Here is a 13739-nt window from a genome sequence, read left to right as displayed (position 1 = left end):
ATTCAAACCTTAATGTTTTTGATTAGTAGTGGAGCTTTTCATTCATGTTTTTTTGATATTTTCTTAAGCTTGTTGTATTTGGATATTTGTTTATTCTTTATGTGATGTTGGTTGATATTGTATTTTTGATTTAGCGACGTGTGTGTCTGATATATAACTTATGTTATAACTTAGTTTATATTTGGTTTGTTTTTCCATTGAAAAACATGACTTACATGTCTATCATGAATTTTCAAAAAAATTTATAACAAACTAGAAGTAGAGCACAATGTTAATGACCATTAGGTCATAAGTGCGAGGTGTTCTTAGCCATTTTCAAGAAAATATATAACATATGTATATGTTTCATTATATGTGTAGAACTGTTAAGTTCTCTACTAAATCATGCGGAAAGGGAAAATCGCGATAAAGAGGATTGACAATACGACGAGTAGACAAGTAACATTCTCGAAAAGGAGAAACGGGTTGCTGAAGAAGGCGAAGGAGCTCTCGATACTATGTGATGCAGATGTAGGAGTCATGATCTTCTCTAGCTCTGGGAAGGTTTATGATTTTTCCAGCACCAGGTTTTGATCCTCTCTTTCTCATTATCTCAGCATTGATTTCAACTTTTTCTGTTGTTAGTCTTTGACTTCAATATCTTTTTTAGAAAAGAAAAAAGAGAGTTTTTAAAAAATGATTTGAAGTGAAGACACATAATTTATGTAATTTACCACTGAGTTATGAGTTTCCCCTGAAAAGAAAAAAGATATTAAAGTCCAGATAATATTTTAGTAAGTTAATTTAGTAAAATGACAGTTAAGCTATAAAAAAAAAATATTAATTAAGGATTTAAGCAAATATTTTCCCTAACTTTAACTTTAGGCTTCAGTTCAGGCACACTAGGGGGAGTGAGCTGCAAAGGAACGACCTCTAGTGGAAATAGACATTCACAAGTTTGATCATGAGCAAAAATCAAACATTGTTTGGTATGATGGTTGAGGACCATTAACATGTTGGGATTAGGTTGGAGCGGTAGCAAAGGACAAAAATGTTTCATAAGTATAACCACATGCATCAACTTGGTCCAACCACTATGGTTATATTAGTCTTCCCTCTATTGCATTCTTCTTTAGGGTTCACTTATGAAGCTTGATGTTCATCACTAGACATCATCACTTGAGTAGAGATCTCCCCTACCTCAAAAATTTTGTGATAGCCAATTCTTTAGGATTTGCCTAAACGTTGTTCAAGGCTGATGGGGGGCCCATTGCGTGGATTGTTTGATGTGCGAACCTTGTTAGAAGACATAAACACAACCAAGGAAACTGAAAAATTCATTATATTGGTGGTCAATGGACTGTCTTTCTCCACTCAATAAGATGAGATGGGACTTGAAGAACGATAGGAAATCTAGATCATTTGGATTAAATGATATTGACAAATGAATGTACAACATACTTTGACATTATCAGTAGATTTCATGAGTTTGTCTCAATTTTATATTATTTTTTAATAGAAATAAAAGTGATAAATACTTGGTGAACAAAGGAATGCTTCTTATCTTTTCAAGACAAACATCATTATCCTTAAACCCTCCTGTGTTGGAGGTAGGGTATGAGAAAATCATGTCCTTGTAGTTTATCTCGAAATGGAAGAGACAGTTATATCAAATTTCACTAAATGCATCCAAGATAATCTTAGGGTTTTGTGTGAAACCAAGAGAGACAATTAGATGATTTCTCACTCGCAAATACCTAGTTAAAAGCGTTCTGATTTTTAACAGTGATCGAAATAGAATATAATGTCAAACTATTTTCGGCCCATGATTTGGATTTAAGTTTCACATTATGAGGGACATGTGGACTAGATGGCCTTTAATTTGTTGAGGATTGAGGAGGATTACCAAGAACTATCATATGACCAAAAAGAAAACATTTGGTTTCATCTATGTTATCCACTTTGGATGCATTTTAGCCCCAAAAAATGAGGCATTTGTGTTTTTAGTGCAAAATTCCTTTTCATAACAATTAAATCCTTTAACTCGTGTAAGACAATGTCATGATGATTGCGCTACAAACGAATATAGTAGGCATGCGACAAATGTTCTACAACTTTGTTCAAGCCAGATGAGTCACCATAATACTATGGAATGATGACTCATTGTTTTTTCAATCCCGCCTCTCTAGTAGTCGCAATCCATAACATCCTTCAATGGTGTCATAAATAATCTAATGGATTTCGGTCTTTCAAATATTAGTAACTTCATGAAAATACAATAAAAGATTAATAACTACTATGATAAGTAAAAACCAGTTTGAACAATATTCAAATTTACATGACTAGCATGTTCATAATCTACTCTTGAGTACACATATGAAAATGATAACATGTGAAAAGATTATAATTGAGGACAACTTTGGATGATAAACTTACAGCCATGTAAACTTTGTTCACTTTTTAGGCCTATGTGCTGGACTTGGGTATTGAAAACTCATATAATTAAACAATGACAAACAAATAAGAGAATCAAAGACATTTATGAAAGATAGGTAAATGAAATATGAATAATTTCTACACATAATTAAAGATCAACAAATCATTTATTGACAGCATGAATATGAATTGATAGAGCTTGATGTAGGTTTAGTGTCTATGGAAACCTTATACATTTTTTGTTGATGATACATTTTTTTATGAGTCTTATTTTATTGATTATTGTTTTATTTAGTATATATACTAACTATTATTGTGTTATGCATTCTTATTGTCTTTTAATCAATTTTTATATCTCTATATGTATATACTTTTTATAAGAAATCATTTTTCATTTAATTTAATAAAAACTATAAATAAAAAGTTAATTTATAAATTATACAAAATAACATCTAGTTGTATGATAAATTTATAAACATTAAAATTTCAATGAAAAATAAGTATCATACAATGCTTTTAGAGTAATTTTAAAGGCGATTTCATTTAAGTTCGATAAAAAAAGAGTGATAAAATAAAAATAAATCGAACGAACCAATTAAACAATAAAAAAAACCTATACTATATATTCAGAGCGACAATAAAAGTTATATTTGTCTAAAGTTGATATGCAACGTCGGAAAAATAATACGAAATAGAAAAACTTACCATATACACATGTGATTAAAAAAAATAGTAAAAAATACCTACAAAACAATGAGAATGATACATGTAAGATACTTATATGTGAAAGATAAATTTAACTTACTTTTAATAGAAAAAAATAGCTCCAAATACAATGATTTTAACTCTTTTACTCCTAAGATTCAAACAAAATGGAATTGATAAAAGATTATCAACTCATGAAAAAGTATAAACAATGACTGACCCACAAAAAGAGAACAAGACACTATAATACTAGAATAATCTCAGGAAAAGGAAAAGAAAAAGAAAAAGATTTTTTTAAAACTTTTTTAACCATTTTTTTTCAGAGAAATTAAACTATTAAATAGGTTAAACCTTAACGATTTTAAATTTACAATCTTATCTTTATGAATTTATAAATTATTAAAATAAATAGAATTTATATTTACAAATCATAAAAAATTATTAGTTATTTAAACTAAATGTGAACTATTGGTTTATGTTTTGTATAATATATTTCTAATTCATTTTAATAAATTCTTAAAATTTGAAGTAATTTATAGGCTTACAAATATTTAACTATTTTTTTGGATAAGAAATTAATTCTTCATTAAAACAAAAAGTTATATTTAAAAAACTAATTTATAAATAATATGTAATAACATATAAACGTTCAAAACAAATAAATGAAAATTTAAATATTAAATAATATAATAAATTTGTAAAAAAAAATCAAGAAAATCCTACCATCACATAATTTATTCAAAATGTCTTAAAAGACAAACTTATTTGAGTTCAATAATTATAAATAATGAATTAGAATAAACCAAAAAAATCAATCAATGGTGTAAAAAAAATATTTACCAAATATTCTGAGCGATATTAAAATTCATCATTTTTTTGAAAGCTGGTAAGCAATGTCGAAAAAGTTCGCTCAAATGTTAATTAACCATATACATATACCATGAAAATAATAAAAAAAACTCATACAAATTATAGAGGACACCTATAAGAGGACAATAAGATGAAATATCAAATTTAATGACTTTTTTTTTTAGAAATGACTTATGCCATTAATTAAAAAGACCCGAAAAAAGGTAAAAGAAGTACAAGAGCTGAAACGCACACGAACATTAAATCAAAGTACAAAAGTGAATAAAGAATGAAATTAGCAATCAATCAACTAAAACAAGACGATAGGGGTTGATTTCCTCGGACTCGTCTCTTTTGTCTTTGCCCTTGTTCTTTCTTTCATTCTTTCTTGTCACCCTTAGGTCTTTTGGGGATTTATTTCCGGATAGAGTTTTGGCTTCTTCATCTTCGCTAATTTCTCTTGTCACTTTTTTCCTTTTGGGCTTGAGTTTGGAGTTGAGTGTATTAGTTGTTTCCCTTAAGGTGGTTTTTTTGACAACGTTGCGACTTTCTTTGGATTCGGAGCTCATAATTTTCGAGATGCTTTGGCTTTCGCTATCATCCACGTCGACGTCGGCCTTTTCGAACCTAATTAGTGGGAAAATGGCCTCGGTTTCAGGCTCTGTGGAATTGGAATCAGTTTGGTTTCCGTTCACGTGTTCGTTGTGTCTTTCATTTGCTTTGAGGATTTCGTTATATGATTTTTTGACCACCTTGACATTCTCTTGTTCGGAGGTGGCCACAAAGCTTCTTTTTATTTCCCCATCCTCTTTTTCCAGTTGTTTGTACATGACCTCAATGGTGGCCATGTTTCCATTCTGACATCTTAGCTCAAATTTTTTCGATTTTATACTCGTTGAGTCAATCTTAATGCAAATGCGGGAAAACGTGACCCGTTCAAACAAGTCAAAGTTGGGATCGAGCTTAAATGACTTTCCAATGAGTCCGGTGAGGTAGGAAAGTGCTTTGGCATTACAAAGGTGCGGTGGGATGTTTCTCACTCTCACCCACACTTGTTCGGATTGTGGCGATTTGCTATTTATGTCCATTTTTTCATTCCATTTGGCGAGCTTGAAACATAAGTTGAACATGAAGGTGAAATCTGAGTCGACAATGGTTTGGGCTTTAGGCTTTGGGCTCCGTGCCAAAAGTGAGGAAGAAATAACCAAAGTCATTGACTTTGACATTTTAGTCCATTTTCCCTCTATTGTCAGAAAAGGGCGGTCTTGATTGCTCGGAATGGGGCCTTGTGGTGCCCATGAAGTGACCAACGACAAATCGATTCCAATCGTTGTCGCATTCCTCTTCAATTTGGAGCGGGTGTTCGAGCTTTTTAATTTTTATGCTAGGATCCACATTAAGCTTGTCTCCATTAGCTATCCCGTTTTTACCCCCAAACCTTGTTGGTTTGCAATGTTTAGTTTGCGTTTGTGTAGTGTAGTGTAGGCATAGGTTTTAAGGGACTTGTAGAACTCCCTCATGACACAAACTGACCACGAAACAATTTCCTCGTACTCGGCTTTGTCGAATGAGTTTTAATCTTGCTCGAATCAGATTTTGTATTGGCAAATGATTTGCTCACTCCTTTCATTGGTCATGACAAGTTCATGCTTTTGGAACTGGGCGAGGGACTTGAGAATTTGATTCTGGATGCCTGCCAGATTTGCGATTTCTTTTCATCCTATGGTCCACTACTTGTCGGAGATTTGAGCGGTCGGGGTGGGGATGTCGTGACATGCCGTGGTGGTTGAGGTGAGTCCGGCTAGAAAAATTGCATCGTGACTGGTCAGGGTGGTAGCGACATGGCCTATCGAAGGAGTAGTGTTGCTGGTTTGGTTGACAACAGTCAAGCCGGTTGGGGAGGAGGCTACATGACCGGTTAGGGGAGGGGCGTCATGGCCGATTAGGAGATGAGTCGGGAGACGGGCGTGACCGGTTGATAGACAATCCATGTGACTAGTCGATACAACAGTTGGATTGAAGGTAGCGTCATCTGCATCAGCAGCGTTGTGACCGGTCGGACAACTAGAAGAAGTGGTAGCCCTTTCAGCTAATTTCTCTAGACTCCATTTAATTTTCCTTAAGTTTTTAGGTCGGTTAAGGAGGTTGGTCGTGCTGAGGCTTATCGTGGTTCAGCTTGCGCATCAGACAGCCAAATGCCTTAGCAACCAGCAACAATTCAGACCTGCAACAGAAATCAATAACAGTAATCTGTAGCAATAGATGACAACAAATGAGCCAACAAAAGTCACCCAACCTAGACTAGCCTGATTGAGGAGAAAACTGTACTACAGACGACAACCAACATATCTCCAAAAAGTAGCCAAAAGAAACCAAAAACAACAGGCAAAGTCAACTGCACAACAGAACGACGCTAGAAAATATTGATTTTTTCCATCAGTAAGTTGCTCGTTTGGATAAGACAACACAGCATCAGCCATATGTATAAAAAGGAAAATGTTGTCTGTGCAGATCGGGCCGTACTGCCTGTGCCTATTGTGTCGTCCGTGTCGATCGTGTCATTCTGCCTGTGCCGATTGCACTTCCTTTGATCAATGCTGATTTCGGCGCCAAGTTATGACTTCCGACTCAAGACAATATCGTGTCGCCTATGTCGATCGTGTTATGGATGTGCCTATCGTGCCGCCATGTCGATCGTGCCGTGTTGTGCCGATCGCACTTTCTTTAAAATCTCTATAGCTTTTTTCTCTCTTTCTAGGGTTTCTCAGGATTGTTAAAGTGGATGATGATGGACTCATTAATAAAATATAAATAAGTAATTTTAAATTCGACAACATAAATCAACACGGACTCGAGAAAACATAACTAATACAATCAAAAGGTATGCATAGCAAATGACTCACCAACGGATGAAAGAATTATTCGAATTAATCAAAATGACTATCTCGATCCGAATAAATATAATGTCACGCCGAACAAAAATATAATACCAACTAAAATCTGAGTAGTAGAAAAATATACCTCACAAATTCCTATGCATACTAAAAGAGTCCATGAATGGGCCAACAATAAAAAAAAATGACTTATTACATTCTTCAAAACTTTTATTTATTGAGAAAGTTAGAGATGCAAGACTTTGATATATATGACAAATATTTTATGTTTATAAAGCGTTCCTTATATATTGGACCTTATTCATTTGTCAAAAATATTGGGCATGATTTTGTGGGTATTTTGCAACGGCCCGGTTTGGAGCCCTTTTTGATAACATAAAATTTCATTCATTCACTTTTTACATTTTATCTTTCTGCACTTACCAATATACTAATTGAATTTTACATTGCTGGTGTGGTGTAATTACCAGCATGAATGCAATAATTGAAAGGTACATTCAAGTGAAGGAGGAAGACAAGCAAATGACAAATCCAACTTCTGAGGTTAAGGTTAATTATTTATATTAACCATTGCATTTCTTTAACATTATTATTACCTTTTAATGAACAACTCCGATAAATAAGATCACAACATTTATTAAAAACGAGATCCCCTATAAGAGACCTGATATCATATAGACAATTAGACATTATTGCAATTTCGTGGACGGCTTAACATTAAAATTTTGATTTGTTTGCACTCACAAAACGGGTCAAGGAGGTTTTTCTTTCCTTTTTTTTTTCTCAAATAACAAATAAACATTATCAACTTGACTCTTTATTTAAATCAAAATGTTTTTAACGAGAATCCAACTTTAAGAACTGGTTAAAATTGGATTTATTAACCTTCCCATCTTTATGAGATTTTTGTTATTAATTTCCTTTTCAACATTTTGGTTCCATGTGGATAGAATATGATTCTCAATCCTATTAACTACTCCATCATCATCTTATTCAAACAATGAAACAAATGCTTCAATCAGGACAATTTTACCTCTGATGCACCTGTTACTGCTGCCCCTGTTCTTCTAAATCATCTCATCTGTCAGCAAAAATTCAACTATGTAAAGGTAAGAAAAATGAAGTCTGGAAGGATGATCTCTTATTCAAATTTGCCAGAAGGGAAAGAGGGCTTTATACTTTCCTCTTATTCAAGTATCTTTCTTAACCAAATCCCTTAACAAACACACCCACAGTAATAAACTCTGTTTCTATGGATGATAAAGAGATCATAAGTTGCTTTTTGGAAGACAATGATACAACTCCAGACCCTATTAGAAACATACCTTATTTTCCAGTTTTAGTAAACAGTGTATGTTCATGCTTACACTTCCCAAAACCTTCCTTGCTAAAATAAGTTTTATTTGACTGTACCAAGCTCCAGGAGCCTATTTTAGTCCATAAAGAGCTTTCTTCAATCTATATATTTTATTATCTTCTCCTTTTTGTATATAGTCTCAGGATTGATCAAATGAACACTTATTTACTTAAGTTTCCATATAGAAATGCTGATTTCACATCTAACAGATAAACTTTCCAATAGGATCATTGTTTGCAAATAGAGCATCATGCTCTATATCTTCTTGTTGTTCTTCATCAATTTCATCTCTCGCCCAATAATCCTTCATCCTAGCTAGTGTTCTTCTTCATGAGCATCTATCACAATAGCAAGAGCATTGTTGTTTCCTTCTGATAGTACTAAGTACTTTGGTTCTCTTCACAACTTGGAATCTAAGTGACATCACTTTCATTCCAATCCAGAATCTTAATACAATCTTCAACTTGACTTGTGTTCAAGTCTCAACTTTCCCCTTCCTCAATTTTAACATCTCTACTGATAATCACCTTCTGTGTGATTGGATTATACAATTTATAAGCATTAGACTCATCACTCATTAGAAAACATTTCAAGTTCTTGTTATCCAACTTTGTTCATTTGGAATCAAGAATATAAACAAAAGCCACACAACCAGACACTCTAAATTGATCTACAGTAGGCTTAAAGCCACTCCAAGCTTCTTTTGGAGTCATGTTCTTCGCAACAAGAATTGGGCTTCTCTTCATAGCATAAACAGCCCAATTTACAGCTTTAGGCCAAAAAAGGCTTTGGAAATTTTCTACTTGATAAAATGCTTCTCACCATATTCATAATGGTTTGATTCTTACATTCAGCGATGCCATTTTGTTATGGAGTATAGCTCGAGGTGAGTTGTCTATTTATTATTCCCTGTTTCTCACAAAATTCTGTGAACTCATTTGACATGAATTCTCCATGTAAACCAGTTCTGAGATACTTCAGACTTAAATCAGTCTCTTTCTCAACTAGCATCTTGTAATTTCTGAAAACACAAAAGGCCTCTATTAAAGTACATCCAGGTTTTTCTATTTAAATCATCAATAAAAGTAATAATGTACCTTTTATTTCCATGTGATGTAGGATTGATTGGCCTACAGATGTCACTATGCACCAACTCTAGTAATTTAGTTTCTCTGCAGTTACATAGTTGTTGAAGAGTTTTGAGTCCTTCTAATTCAAATGCTCATACCTGTGGTGCCACAGTTGAGTATGGATTTCTGTAGTAGAAAAACAGATCTCTTTTTCTTTCAAATTCTGAGTAACAATCTCTGTTTCCTTCACTTTTTGAATTTGGAAAATGAATGTACTATCTATAGACATTGGCACCTCCATGATCATACAATTCACTTGATGATAAATCTTACATATACCATCTTGAAGAAGAACAAATAATCCTCTATATTGCAATTGTCCTACACTCAACAAGTTAGATTTCAAAGTTGGTAATTCTCTATAGGTTTTATCTTCAACTCCTCTACTTGGACATTCAAAAGTAAATTGTGCTAGTTTGAGACAATTGTAATACTCAATGGTGAATTTATCATGTATTTGCCTTCCTCTTCCTCTAAATTCACCATTTTCTCTTCCTCTTTCCTTATCTTTCATTTGTGGCTTTCAAGGCTTGTTCATGCTCCAAGACAAGACATGTCCATTCCTGATCTTCAATCTAAAATTCTAACAACAACAACAATCTAGATAAGTAAATTTTTTATTATATTTTAAAATTTGATCATGATTGATTTATCAAATAAATTGTCCAATTGACTTGGAGGGAAGAATTCGGCATCGCCTTCTTTACTAGAAGTGGAGTGGTATTATGTGGGGTGGGGAAAGGATCTAGTCGCGATTTGATAGAAATTCTTGTTTTTTCTTTTTATAATTTAAATATATTTTTAATAAAAAAAACAAATTTCACGTCAAAATAAGAAAATTGACCTTTTGTCTGTCCTGATACTAAAATTTTGATAATTAAAACTAAACATAATTTTAAATTCGAGTCTTTTTTAATAAAAACTAGTTGAGCATGAAATATCCATTTTGAGCTTATAATTACTACAGTTATGTTAAAATAAAACTTGTCAAAACTAATATTGGAGTTCTCAAATTTTCTTCACACAACTACAACAATTTGTTTAAAATTTGGTATTTGAGAATACATTCAATTTTTTTATTTTTGTGAAAAGGGCTGCATTGTCTTTACATGTATTTGTATCATTATTCCACCTTCAAATACTAAAATTCATTAATGACTAATTGAATATTATAGTTATGGCAAAGGGAGGTTACAATGCTAAGGCAGGAACTTCAGGTTTTGCAACATAGACACAGGTAAATATCCTTCTCAAGATGATAAGAAAAAAATTAAAGAAAAAAGTCTTTAGAGGTTGCAAATTATATATGTACACAAAATCTCAAATTTACTAAAAAAACTCCTTTTATAATTGAGCTCAATATTTACTTGTTACAGATCATATATAAACAAATATTTATGGCATATTTGTTATAGGTTTTTGTCAACTTGTTCAAAATAAAATTTACATTTGACATAACATTTAATTCATAACTGATTTATACAAAAATTATAATCACAATTCATAAATAAGTCACATTCAAATTGTTTTGACTATTTATAATATGATCCTCATTGTTGACAAATGCTGTTTTGTTTCTTTTTCTTGACCTATTCTGCCAATTATCAAATACTTGTAGTTACCAATTTTGTATTTTTTTTGTATCAATTCATTTTGTTTTGGCAGCATGTATCTCATATAAAGAGTTATGAAAATCAAATTAGAAAAAAAAATGTTCAAATATTCACTAATCGTAGTTGTCTGATATTTATTATTGAAAATGCTATTATTACGACATTTTTCGAGTTTCGTTATTAAAAGTCGGTGAAATCGGTAGAAAATCTAATTGCCCTTCTCAAAGATTTACCATCTCTATTTGGGAGATATTTTTATATTTTTGTTCTTATTTTTATATTTTTTATTTTTTATTTTATCCCATGTCATGTATGCATAGTTAAAACTATCATCATTTTTGTTATATATAAACTATTTAAAAACAAAACATAAATGATTTGTTATTGTCTCCATAGTGATATATGATATCATTTGTCAATGTTAATGAAAGTTGAATGACTAATTATTACTTCTTTTAACCGAGGAAAATGTCTTTTGTTCATGCAAAGGGTGCATCTTTGTATTCTTATTATTAGCTCAAAATATTCATGTAATAAACTTGTATACATGATTCATTCTTGTATAAACTAGTTTTTTTTATTTTTCAGTTTTTCTTTAGTTGAACTGTTTGGGGAAGGTTGGGGAATTAAACATGACTAAAGTTGAAATGTTTGTTGTAGACAAATAATGGGTGAAGAGCTTTATGGGCTTAGTGTAAGAGAGTTACAAGATCTAGAAAACCATCTTGAAGTAAGTCTTCAAGGCATTCGCATGAAAAAGGTAAGTAAGATTCTATCAGCTTAAAATCTTTCAATTGTTATGTTAAATTATTTACACAATCTAACATGCTTAATAATATTTGTGTAGGACCAATTGTTTATGGATGAAATTCAAGCACTAAGAAGAAAGGTTCATACATAAATCATTTGCATTTGGTTCAAATATTTGATCAACATGTGCAATAATATTAATTGAACCCTTTGCGTGCTTTTTGTTTTTGTATGCCATTTTTGCATTAAGTGTAGCTTTAACATATACAAAAAAAAAAATTCTTTAAAATTTCACCAAGAAAAAGATTATATGTGTTGTTGCATGCAGGGAGAGCTCATGCATGAAGAAAATTTGCAACTCCAAAAGAAGGAAAACCTTATTCATCAAGAGAATATGGAACTCTATCAGAAGGTACTATTCATTATTGTTTGTTCATCTCTAAAGTCCCAAAATAATTAAATGAATGAAACATTTACTCCTAGATCTCTAACCCTTTAGCAACTTATTTTTAGATTTATGGTACAAGGGATGAAAATGATGGAGCAAACCGAAATTTTATGCTTCTTGATGAGCACTCAACCACGCCCACCAATCTTCAGCTTTGTCAGCCCCAACCACAACACTTTGATGCGACATCATCGACTACAAATTTAAGGTTACTTCCAGAAAAGAAATCTAACCGCTCCCCAGAAATCACGATTACTAATTGGGCAGGGCCTCAACCAAAAGACTTTATTTAACATCCAAAATAAGACTTATATATGTATATCGAACTATTTTCATACAAGTCATGCAATGTTAACTAATATGAACATGGTAAATATTAAAAATAAACATCAAGCTAGTGACCTATGTTCATTCAATGTTTTACGTAACAAATTGAAGAATGTCAAAATCTTTATTCTCGACTTATTTTCTTTCTTTTGGATCGGGGCATCGTCTTTTAACTCTTAGCAAATTTATTTTTGTAGAAGAATTTATTGCAAGAAGTTGAAGAAGAGGAAGAGAGATTATAGTAGAATATATATGTTACATTTTCATATCTCTTTATTCTGGTTTGCTTTGTTCAAATCAAATTATTTTGATGAAACACATATAAACAAAACCAATATTATAAGTAATCAATAAAAGTGATTCTGAAAAAGTTTAAAATTTTGAATTCGATTTCAATTTCAATTACAAAAAATAAACATATAAACAAAACCAATATTAGTAATCAACAAGAGTGATTCTGAACATATTAAAATTATGAATTCGATTTCAATTACAATGCACATTAAAAATGGTAAATATCAAATTGGTTGGTATTGATTGTCTGAAATCAAATTAGTAGTGAGTTTAAATACTAATCAGAAGAAATCGGTTTGTATACGCCTTATCAATTTTATTTTTTTATACTAAACAAATTAATCGAATTATATTATATATTTATTAATTAATTATTATAACATGTTTGTGAAAATATTATTAAATTAAAAATCAAATTTGGTATATGTTGGGATGAACTTGATAAACTTAAAATATTCGATATTAGTTCCGGAAAATCGATAAATTCGGTTCAGAAGTTAATCGTTCTTCTTGACAATCTACGAGTTTCATAACTTGTTGGAAAACGTGTTTGTATCATTTTTATTTTTATGTTTTAAATATTTTTAATTTAATTTTCTAATGTTATTTTTTTTATGCTTAAACAATTTTTATTCATTTTTAATATATATGATTCATTTATAAAAAATATTAATTAATTATATCAATATATCATTGCAATTAGTTAAATAATAAGTAAAATTAAAATCTTACCACAATAAATTATATTTTAAATTTTAAAACTTGGTATATTTTTATATTTTAATAAGTTATTTATTTAATTGAACATATATAATGTAATTCATAATTTATTAAGTTAAAAAATCACAAAACCATTTACAAGAAAAATAGACACATCAATGCCAACCGAATTCAAGTTGGTTGGTAAGTAATTGCTTGTTTTATAATGAAACAAAACAATTTTGATCAATTTTAGGT

General features: G+C 31.3%; 1 protein-coding gene across 1 annotated transcript; it reads left to right on the top strand.

Annotated features, from left to right (window-relative positions):
* The first annotated feature begins 384 nt into the window (after window positions 1-384).
* On the top strand, window positions 385-12454 carry LOC124924371 (MADS-box transcription factor 23-like). Its single transcript, XM_047464417.1, has 7 exons — window positions 385-566; window positions 7334-7412; window positions 10526-10587; window positions 11624-11723; window positions 11811-11852; window positions 12042-12125; window positions 12227-12454. Exons 1-7 carry the CDS (start codon window positions 385-387, stop codon window positions 12452-12454), a joined length of 777 nt encoding a protein of 258 aa, XP_047320373.1.
* The last annotated feature ends 1285 nt before the right edge of the window (window positions 12455-13739 follow it).

This window comes from Impatiens glandulifera, chromosome 2 (assembly GCF_907164915.1).
Source record: "Impatiens glandulifera chromosome 2, dImpGla2.1, whole genome shotgun sequence".
Taxonomy (NCBI): Eukaryota; Viridiplantae; Streptophyta; class Magnoliopsida; order Ericales; family Balsaminaceae; genus Impatiens; species Impatiens glandulifera.
The sequence above is the reverse complement of the archived record's forward strand: the minus strand, read 5'-3'. Positions and strand labels throughout refer to the sequence as shown.

Bases quoted from the DNA above. Each gene is read 5' to 3' on its own strand.
- LOC124924371 (XM_047464417.1), top strand. From the start codon at position 385: ATGCGGAAAGGGAAAATCGCGATAAAGAGGATTGACAATACGACGAGT. The intron at 7,413-10,525 runs GTTAATTATTTA...TGAATATTATAG, and splicing joins ATCCAACTTCTGAGGTTAAG to TTATGGCAAAGGGAGGTTAC. The intron at 12,126-12,226 runs GTACTATTCATT...ACTTATTTTTAG, and splicing joins ATATGGAACTCTATCAGAAG to ATTTATGGTACAAGGGATGA.